At 45.6% G+C, this 11362-nt stretch overlaps 1 protein-coding gene across 1 annotated transcript; it reads left to right on the top strand.

Moving 5' to 3' along the window:
- Positions 1-1123: 1123 nt before the first annotated feature.
- LOC101946641 (olfactory receptor 52E4-like) lies at positions 1124-2122 on the top strand. The gene has a single exon (XM_005310482.2). It carries the CDS (start codon positions 1124-1126, stop codon positions 2120-2122), a length of 999 nt encoding a protein of 332 aa, XP_005310539.2.
- Positions 2123-11362: the final 9240 nt, after the last annotated feature.

The following is an 11362-nucleotide window of genomic DNA, read 5'->3' as shown; positions in this document are numbered from 1 at the left end:
TGTAATCCATAGCCCTGCCAAACTTCGAGTTTTCCCTGATGTCTTAATGTGCCTGATACATTTTTTTAACTTCCGATTTCTATTCTTGGCTCGCTATTTTCCCGTTTTCCTCTTTGTTACATATTGCTTCCCTCCCCCTAAATGCTGCCTTCACTTTACCACTAAACTGAGTTTGTACCAAAAGTTGTTCACTTTGTTAACTGTGGAATCATGAGTTTTCTGCTATCTAATAAACTGTTATGAAATAAATACCAATATAAATTCATATTTTTTGTCTAAATTTTTCCTCCCAATCAGTTTTGCTGACAATTTTCCTCAGCTTTTGGGAATTAGTCCTCTTGGAGCACTGAGTGTCTATCGATAGGACTGGTTGGGAACTGGCCATTTAAATGTAAATCAGTTTCCTTGTTTATTTTCCTCTCCTATATCATATGCTCTCACCTTTGCCTCTTGTATAAACTAAAGAGTCCCAGTCTTTTAGATCCTTAATAGAGACTGGGTGACCAAAACTGAACACATTCCCGAACATGTTATGCTCTATCCCATATCTTAGAGATCTGAACATTGTTTTGTTTTGTCCACTGCTGGGAATGAGCAGGGGTTTCCCTTGAGCTGCTATCAACGGCGCCCAGGTCTTTCCCCTGAGGTATGTTCTAGCTGGGATGTTTCTCCGAGCACTTGTCTGGGGAAAAGTTTGTTTTTTTCCCCTCTCTGATTTGAGCAACTGGATGAATGGGGAACTTCCTTCAGTACAGACTCCCTATCCTGACTCTCATTGCATTAAGGAACAATGATGGATAACCAGTATCCATATTTGTGTTTCCTGCTGGTGCCTCTTAAGTTTCCCCCACCAAAAAGTGCAGGAATTATTAATGCAGGGAGCACAATACAAATATGGAATTGGACTTAGTAGGGTCATTGTTCATAGTTATTTTCTCAGAATATTGAATATGTCATTTTTCAGTGTGTGAAGAGTGATTAATCTGCTTCTCCCATGAGAACAGCCTCCAATAGTGCATGTAATGTAGTTAATATTAACGTTGTCTCTCCATTCAGGCATTTCTACTGCGACCATCACCCGAGACCCTGAGAACACACAGAAAGTCAGGGGAGCATACGGTACATGCAGGAGACATCCTTATGCCTCAGAATTGGACACTTTCTCCCCTACGCTATGTCAGATTCGAACACAACCAACTTCACCAACCCCTCCACCTTCATCCTACTTGGCATTCCTGGCCTGGAGGCAGCCCATATCTGGATCTCCATTCCCTTCTGTGCTATGTATGCCATAGCCATCTTGGGGAACTTCACCATCCTGTTCATCGTGAAGAGGGAGCCGAGCCTCCACGAGCCCATGTACTATTTCCTCTGCATGCTGGCCATCACCGACTTGGTCCTGTCCACATCAACCATACCGAAAATGCTGAGCATCTTCTGGTTCAGTTCCAGGGAGATCAGTTTCAGTGCCTGCCTCACTCAGATGTATTTCGTTCTCTCCTTCTCAGGGATGGAGTCTGGAATCCTCGCGGCCATGGCTTTTGATCGCTATGTGGCCATCTGCAATCCTCTGAGATATTCCACAATCCTGACAAACTCTGCTGTGGCCAAGATAGGCCTGGCCGTGGTGCTGCGCAGTGGCATACTCACATTACCCTATCCCTTCCTGGCGAGGCGGTGGCCATATTGCAGAACCAACATTATCCCCCACTTCTATTGTGGGCATATAGCTGTGGTGAAGCTGGCCTGCGCTGACATCCGCATCAGTAGTTACTATGGCCTGTTTGATCTTTTCTCTGAGATTGGAATGGACGTGTTTTTTATTTCTGTGTCCTATACTCTGATCCTCCGGGCCATCTTCCGCCTCCCCACAAAGGATGCCCGGCTCAAAACTTTTGGGACCTGCATCTCTCATCTTTGTGCCATCTCAGCTTTGTACGTCCCAGATTTCTTCTCCTCCCTCATTCAGAGGTTTGGCCACAATGTGCCACTGCATTTCCTCATTCTCATTAACAGTCTGTACCACCTGGTGCCCCCTGTGCTACACCCCATCATTTATGGGGTGAGGACCAAACAGATCCGGGACAGGCTGCTCCAGCTCTTTACTCATAAAGGGACCTAAATGTTTTCTCCTTGGTTCTCAGATTGAACTCTGTGCAGAGCTGGCTGTTCCATGGTGCTGGGGCCTCTTCCCTGAATCACTGACTGGAGAGACAGAGAGACATTAAACCCTTCCCTGTCCTTACTGTGCTGTGTCAATGTGATGAACTGGGGAGTCAGTCTATGTAAACAATACTGGGTTGCCACCTTTCTAATTGCTGATAGCTGGATCCCTGTGCAAAGAGGTGTCAGGAAATAAATCAGGGGAGACACGGCCGTCCGACCGATAGATGGCTGGCACAAACAGGACAACACAAGAGTGTTTTCACTTATAGCTAAACTTTACTTAATCTCAAGAACTTACACACGTCCGCAACAGGTTAGTGAAACACCCCCAACCCTTGCTAATTACCAAAGCTGTGTGTGTGGCCCTCGTGTGACACAGTGGCAGCCCGTCTGCCTGTGGGAAACACAAGATGCATCCAGAGGGAGAGACCAGTCCCGAAGAGTCCCCCACTATCTCAAGCTTTTCCCCCTTATTTATACATTAATAATGCAATGACATGTCCCTTAAAGAAAACTTGTCAAGCAAACAGTTCCAATGGGCAAGCAAGTGGATTCTTCTGATTATTGATTAATCAGGTGTGGGTTTTTCCAGAACTTGTAGCCTTGAGACCCCAAGAGACATTCCTGCGGGTACATCCTGCTCTTTTCAAATGCATGTATCAGCAACTTCAACACAATTCTTATCAGGAAGGACGTGGGGTCAAGCTGCCCTTTCTGTGGCACCCAAAACCCCTCTCCCCTCCTGCCTTGATCAAGCTGCATGGCCACTTTACAGCTTGCTGACTAGGTTGCTTTTTAACAATAAGCCATAGTGGTTTTAGGCACTTTACTGGTTTGCCAAAGTCTCCCCGTACACATGCTGTCACAAGTACCCCCCTTATCTTTGGTCTCGGTATGCAAATGAAGTGGGGCAGATCCGAACAGCTGAACCAGTTAATATTTCTGTTGATCCTTGTAAATCACTTCCAAGGGTACCAGAGTAGCCACTGTGTCCTGAAACAGAGGAGGGAATAGCTCCAGTAATGGATTCTTTGTTACAGCAGGGTATTAGTGTTCCTACTACTAGTTCTTGCAATATGCCTATTTTCCCTGTAAAGAAAGCAGGAAAGAACACCTATCGCTTTGTTCAAGATCTCAGTGCGGTTAATGCTGGTTTTTTGCCCTCATTTCCGATGGTCCCAAACCTGGCTACGATTCTTTCTTGTATTCCCCTACAGCCACTCACTTTACTGTTGTGGACCTTTGTTCAGCTTTCTTTTCCATCCCCATTCATCCTGACAGCCAATACTTGTTCATCTTCACCTATAAAGGGGGCCAGTACACCTGGACTCGCTAACCCCAGGGGTATACTGAATCTCCATCCCTCTTTACCCAGATCTTAAAGAAGGATCTGGATGATGAGGCCTTTTCAGGAAAATCTGTACTCATACAATATGTGGATGATCTTTTGTTGGATTCCCCTTCCTCTGAATCCTATAAAACTGATACTTTGGTTCTTTTGATTTCTCTTGCTGCCAATGATCACAAAGCATTTCAGGAAAAACTCCAGCTGTGTCAGCCCAGAGTTCATTACCTTGGTCATGATATTTCACCTGGGGCTCGCCATTTGTCAGATTCTCGCATTACAGCCATTTTAAATATGCCTAGGCTTCTTACTATTTCTCAAATGGGAGCTTTTCTTGGTATAACTGGGTACTGCAGACAGTGGATTTTGGGTTATGCGACAGTGATTAAGCCATTGCAGGATCTGACTAAGTCAGCCACCGCTGAGCCACTTCCATGGTTCCCAGAGGCTGAACAAGCCTTTGTGGCCACAAAGCAGGCCCTTTCCAGTGGTGGGGTGTTTTTTTTTTCCGGGGGCTGGGCTCTGCACTTACGGACAAGTACCATCAGGATGCACTGCCCTCCCTAATTGGCTTCCGGAGGATGAATACCAAAGACACCTTGCTGCCATGAACATTACCCCCACCATCCCCTCCACCTATGCCACCACCCCTGAAATTTACCCGAATACACATCCTACTGTATATTCTAATGAAACCCAATGGCCAAGAGCTTCACATCTTAGTGATTTACTATAATTTTGTTCAGAAAAATATTTTTTAAGGTTCAGAATAGTTCATATATGTGAACAATTGAGTGGAAAACAAATGGGTTGGTGGAAATAGAAATATATGATATCACAACAAATGAGCCCCAGAAATCAGAAATTGAGATTAATGGGTTCTATGATGGGGTTGATATGATGGCCGTTCCTGGAGTTTGCAGTATGTTAGATGAAAGAGGTCCTTACTGTTATTTGGTCACCCAATTAGTGAGCAATCAAATGTATACTCAAAGAGTTTGTTCTGCAACCAGAAATTTTACCTGTACTGAAATAATTCCAGTAACTAATAATTTAACCTGCACCATATTGCAATATACCCCTCCTATGCTATTAATATTAATGCCTCTCAGAAGTACATAAAAAGTGTTTAGCCAACAGATGTGGTATAGTACTTCACCAAAGAGAGATGTGTTAGGATATCGATGGACTGTGATTAATACTAACTCTAGGAACTATAAAATTAACACTGCCCTTATCCAGCTTCCAAGTCACCTCCACATATCCTAATTGCTCAAAAGGGGCTGCCATTAGGTTAGCACAACAAAGGGCCTGGGTCTCCTCTAGAAAGAAGAAGGACTTGGCCGGACACTTATGGGATGGTGTCAATAGCATGGCTGCTATTTGGAATATTTATAAAGTCCAACAACATGAAGAAAAATTAGGACAATTGAAAAAGGCCACAGGTCTTATTACTGGAGCACAGTTAACCCAGGTGCAGGCTGGAGTTGGTGAATTACATGTTATTTCCACCCTTAGTTCAATGACCCAGAAACTTCTGATGACGATGGTGCTAAATATCACTGAGGCTGGGAAGGCATTGCAGTGGGATCTGGCTTGTTCAGAAATTCAAGATTTCCTGAATGACCAGCTGATGGCCATTCGGAGTGATCTTGAGCATCAGGCTTGGCCCAGTGCCCTTACAGATACTTCAGGAGTATCATCTGATCTGTGGCCATGGAGACATATTGGAGATTTTCTGGGTGGAAGTGCAGATGTTCCCAGTGCTCCTTCCAAGCATATGGACCAACTGGGGGGATGTGGGCTCCCATATACCGAATCCTGCCGGGTCCGTGGGGAGGATGCATGTGGGATTGGATAATTCACAGAGATATTTGGGAAATTAAACTACCTGGTATGTCTAACTGATTTATAGTCAATGCTCCTGGAATAACACCTGACATTAGGATAGGGATAGGGAGTCAATGGACACTTTGGCCGTTAGAAACCCCACAGCTTCAGTATGTATGTAAACTGAAGCCCAGGGAAGTTGTCACTGTTCGTGACAATGTTTGTTGGGAGGGTATGGGACAAGGAACTACCCTGACAGGACACCTGCTTTTCCAAGCTAATAACAGGTGTGTGTTAAGGCCACCACTTTGCAAGACATACATTTTAATCTCACCAGTGCTGCAGGCAATAATATCATTTATTGGCCTGCGGGTAGAATTCTACAATCAGCCCTTAAGTTCCAGATACCCTTTAATTGGACTGCCTTAGTACCTGATCGGTTCCAAAATTTGCTTTCACTCTACCAGAGGTCCAGAAAATATCTGAATTACAAGGGAAAATTCATATGCTCCAACATATATATCAACATGAAAAGTATGCTTTTCATACAGCCTATAGAGTGTCTACTTTATGTACTAAGCAACAGAGGGTCCTGTGGCACCTTTGAGACTAACAGAAGTATTGGGAGCATAAGCTTTCGTGGGTAAGAACCTCACTTCTTCAGATGCAAGTAATGGAAATCTCCAGAGGCAGGTATATATCAGTGTGGAGATAACGAGGTTAGTTCAATCAGGGAGGGTGAGGTGCTCTGCTAGCAGTTGAGGTGTGAACACCAAGGGAGGAGAAACTGTTTCTGTAGTTGGATAGCCATTCACAGTCTTTGTTTAATCCTGATCTGATGGTGTCAAATTTGCAAATGAACTGGAGCTCAGCAGTTTCTCTTTGGAGTCTGGTCCTGAAGTTTTTTTGCTGTAAGATGGCTACCTTTACATCTGCTATTGTGTGGCCAGGGAGGTTGAAGTGTTCTCCTACAGGTTTTTGTATATTGCCATTCCTGATATCTGACTTGTGTCCATTTATCCTCTTGCGTAGTGACTGTCCAGTTTGGCCAATGTACATAGCAGAGGGGCATTGCTGGCATATGATGGCATATATAACATTGGTGGACGTGCAGGTGAATGAGCCGGTGATGTTGTAGCAGATCAGCTTCTGTTAGTCTCAAAGGTGCCACAGGACCCTCTGTTGCTTTTTACAGATTCAGACTAACACGGCTACCCCTCTGATTTATGTACTAAGTATGATGTATTGTGTTTTGTGACTAAGGTTATAAATCAACCCCATTATATTATTACAATGGGAATGTTAACACTCAACTAAAACCCAGAAGGCTGAATTATTAGATCTAGAATCAGAAATACAAGATTTAATGAAAATGGAGGTTTAGGACTGATAGTTGTGCTGGAAACACAAAAGGGGGGAGTGTGGAAGTGGAGAAAGGGATAAAGGGAATTTGAATGTAGATATCTTAATCTCTAGGAATAGAGCAAGAGTCAAGCTAACACTAAATCTAATAATGTGAGACTTGAAGGCAAGGCCTGGGCGAGTGGGAAGCGAGTGGGAACAAACTGTAAGAGATACTGTTTTGACCTTGTGTTAGATAAGAATGGAAAGTAGACTATAAGAGAAATTGCTGAGAAAAGTAAGATATCAGGAAGAAAACGAATAAACAAAATGCAGCGGTTGATCATTATTATATGTAACAAAAGCCTGCCTTAATTGTTTATCTGGGAGACCTGCCTAGGTAGGGGAATCCCTGCCCGTGTACTCTCCAGTGCAATTGCTCGTAATAAAGCTGCCTCTGGCTTGGTGCTTCAAACTCAGTGAGGACTTGTTTTCTTCCACATCTGTAAGGGGAATGGCCAAAGGATGCAGACACATGCCTGGCCCCTGTGAGGGGCACAGGGCCAAAAGACTAAGACACATGCCCGTCCCTGTGAGGGGAATGGAGCTGAGAGACACAGCCACAAACCCGGCCCCTGTCAGGGGAACAGGGCGGAGAGACACAGCCACATGCCCAGTTCCTGTGAAGGGAATGGGGCAGAGAGAAGACAGATGCCCGGCCACTGTGAAGGGAACAGAGCATATAGATGCAGACACACCCTCAGCCCCTGCGAGGGGAATGTGACTGAGAGAGGCAGACACACAGACAACCTTTGTGAGAAGAATGGGGCTGAAAAACATTGACAGACAACCGGCCTGTATGAGGGGAACTGGCATGAGAGACACAGACACATGGCCACGCCCTGTGAGGCAAATACAGGCTCGGTCCCTGGGAGTGGAATGGGGGCCAGGGATGCAGCAATCGAGTGCCAGACACACTAAGATCACCAGATGCAGACTGAGGATCCAGGACAGAGGCACCATTATGTGCCCAGCCCCTAGGAGGAAGGTGCGGCTGAGAGTTGAATGCACAGCAAACGTCCCTAAGAGAGGATGGTGGAGAGGAGAGGAGATGGGCATGGTCCCCTCACTGGTAGTGGACCCTATAATGCAATGCTAAACTGTACTACACTGTTGAGCCACTCAGTGTCCTCCAGGAAACCCTCTTGTTCCCAGCCCCATTCCCCTCTGCACACAGTCCATGAAGGTCCCCCCCGCCCATCCCTTCCCAATGGGCAGTCATTAGGCCTCTGCCACGGCACCTTGTATATTTCATATTTCTAGTTTCAGATCAAGAATGATACATTCATGCAAATAGGATGACCACACTCAGTAGATTATAAGCTTTGTAATGATACCTTACAAGAGACCTTTTGCAGGAAGCATATTCCAGTTACATTATATTCACACTCATTAGCATATTGTCATAAAATCATATTGAGTGTAATGTCACAGCCTCCGCCAAGGCCCGGTCATAGTCGTCTTCCCAAAGCTCTTTGCTGTAGAGAGAACCCCCCCGCCCCCGACCCCTTCCCAGGCCTCTCCGAGCATCCCCAGTCAGCTTCAAAGCTGATCCCTTGCCCTGGCCCCGAGGCCTGGCTTAGAGCAAAGGGCTCCCAGCCCATCCCCATTGCAGGGACCCTGCCTGCTACAGGCCCCCAGCCACGAGGAACAAAAGGGAGCTGAAAGCTATGGAATTAAGCCACACAATGGTCTCTTCCCTAAGGACTTCGTAGCTGAGCTTTAGGGTCGACAAGCTGTATGAGGCACAATCTCGCCAGCCTACCTCACAACCCTGTTCCCAACCCTCAGCTACTGTTATATGGCTTCTGGGCTTCTCCCTCCACTCCTGACTGGCCTGTCGGCCCCAGCACTGCATCCTCACTGCACTCATTGCAGGCTCCTTGTCAGGCTGCAGCAGCTCCCATTCCAGCCCCCCAGATCAGAAGGAGGCCAGCTGGGGAGGACTGGGGAGGAGGAAGGTGGAGATGATCCAGTGAGTGATGGAAGAGGGGCAGGGAGGAGAGGAGAAAGTGATGGGCAGGAGGAAAGGTGCAGAAGGGGGTGAGGCCTTAAGGGAAGATGTGAAGCAGGGGCTGGGCCTATGTGGAAGAGGTGGGGCAGGGGACGGGATCAAGGGCATCCAGTTACGAGCAAGTAGGAAGGTGGCAACTGAATCAGTTCTACATTGACCAATTCCCCAGTCTGTCATGCTGATAGAGCACAACAAGGCCAGGAAAGTGTGGATACTGGCTATACATCATTGCTTCTGAATTCAGTGAAACTCAGACATGCTGTGGGCAGTTCCCCATTCACCTATTTGCTCAATATCTGAGAGTATAAAAAACCAAAAGCTTTGCCAAGGGAAACATCCCAACTAGAACATACCTCAGGGAAAAGACCTCAGTGTCATTAATAGCAGCTCTAAGGAAACACCTGCTCATTCACAATAGTAGCCAAAACAATGTTCAGATGCCTAAGGAATGCGATGGAGAATAACCTGCTCTGGATATGTGATCAGTTTTGCTCACCCAGTCTCTATAAAGGATTAAGCGGATAAAAAGGGGATTTCTGAGACAGGTTATGAGAATGGGGGAGACTGCCATATATGGAGAAATGGAAAAGTCTGGGAACATTTAGTTTAGAGAAAAGACAAAGGATGGCACATATGATAGACATCGGAGGGGTAGGGATAGCTCAGTGGTTTGAGCATTGCTCTGCTGAACGAAGGGTTGTGAGTTCAATCCTTGAAGAAGCCATTTAGGCATCTGGGGTGCAAAAAAAAAAAAAAGTTGGGTATTGGCCTTCCTCGGAGCACGGGGTCAGACTAGCTGATCTCTTGAGGTCCCTTCCCACCCTGATATACTTAATACTCCAAACTGGCTAATTCCACAGAGCACAGCAGAACTGATTAGGAGGAAAAGTTGAGTCCTTTAAGAAGAGTTTATGAGTGTCAGGACTGAGATCCCCACTTTGAACTTTAGGGTACAAATGTAGGGGCCTGCATAAAAACTTCTAAGCTTAATTACCAGCTTAGCTCTGGTTCGGCTGCCACCATTTTCAATGGATTCCCTCCCTGGGAAACCTTGAAAAACCTTCACCAAATCCCTGGTGAAAACAAATCCAACCCCTTGGATTTAAAACAAGGGGAAATTAACCATTCCCCTCCTTCCTCCCACCAACTCCTGGTGAATCAAGATCCAAAACCCCTTTGGATCTAAAACAAGGAAAAAATCAATCAGGTTCTTAAAAAGAAGGTTTTTAATTAAAGAAAAAGGTAAAAATCATCTCTGTAAAATCAGTATGGAAATCAACCTTACAGGGTAATCAAACTTAAAGAGCTCAGAGGACTCCCCTCTAGTCTCAGGTTCAAAGTACAGCAAACAAAGAGAAACACTCTAGTAAAAGGTACATTTACAAGTTGAGAAAACAAAGGAAAACTAACACGCCTTGCCTGGCTATTTACCTACAAGTTTGAAATAGGAGAGGCTTGTTTAGAAAGATGTGGAGAACCTGGATTGATGTCTGGTCCCTCTCATTCCCGGAGAACGAACACCGTCCCAAAACAAAGAACACAAACAAAAGCCTTCCCCCCCCAAGATTTGAAAGTATCTTGTCCCCTTATTGGTCCTTTAGGTCAGATGCCAGCCAGGTTACCTGAGCTTCTTAACCCTTTACAGGGAAAAGGATTTTGGAGTCTCTGGCCAGGAGGGATTTATAGTACTGTACACAGGACAGCTATTACCCTTCCCTTTATAGTTATGACACGCCCCCCAAATCACAGATAGTGTTGGATGTTCGGTTCCACACTGGCTGTGATTTCTTCCTGGAGTTCTAGGAGAAAACAGAGTTAATAAGACACATGTACCTTTAGACATACTACTGATTATATCAAAACTAACAATATGTTTCATTCCAAGAACAATTGTTAACCAGTTAACTCTGGGAAACTTTCCCGGGAAAGTGCATCAGCCACTTTGTTAGAAGCTCCCGAAATGTGTTGTATTTCAAAATCAAAATCTTGGAGAGCTAAACTCCACCGAAGAAGTTTTTTGTTATTTCCCTTGGCGGTATGAAGCCACTGTAGCGCAGCATGGTCTGTTTGTAGTTGGAAACGCCGTCCCCAAACATATGGGCGTAGCTTTTCCAGCGCGTACACAATGGCGTAGCATTCCTTTTCACTGATTGACCAATGGCTTTCCCTCTCAGACAGTTTCTTACTGAGAAACACGACAGGATGGAATTCTTGATCCGGTCCTTCCTGCATTAAAACTGCTCCCACGCCTCGCTCGGACGCATCTGTGGTTACTAGGAACGGTTTGTCAAAGTCTGGGGCCCTTAGCACAGGGTCAGACATGAGTGTTGCCTTAAGCTGGTTAAAGGCCTTTTGACACTTATCAGTCCACTGAACTGCATTTGGCTGTTTCTTTCTGGTTAGGTCTGTCAGCGGGGCGGCGATTTGGCTGTAGTGGGGTACAAATCGCCTATAATATCCAGCCAACCCTAAGAAGGATTGGACCTGTTTCTTAGACTTTGGAACCGGCCACTTTTGGATAGCATCCACTTTGGCCTGTAGGGGATTTATAGTTCCTTGACCCACCTGGTGCCCCAGGTAAGTCACTCTGTTTTGGCCTATTTGAC

The sequence above is a fragment of the Chrysemys picta genome, chromosome 1 (assembly GCF_011386835.1).
Source record: "Chrysemys picta bellii isolate R12L10 chromosome 1, ASM1138683v2, whole genome shotgun sequence".
Taxonomy (NCBI): Eukaryota; Metazoa; Chordata; order Testudines; family Emydidae; genus Chrysemys; species Chrysemys picta.
The sequence above is the reverse complement of the archived record's forward strand: the minus strand, read 5'-3'. Positions and strand labels throughout refer to the sequence as shown.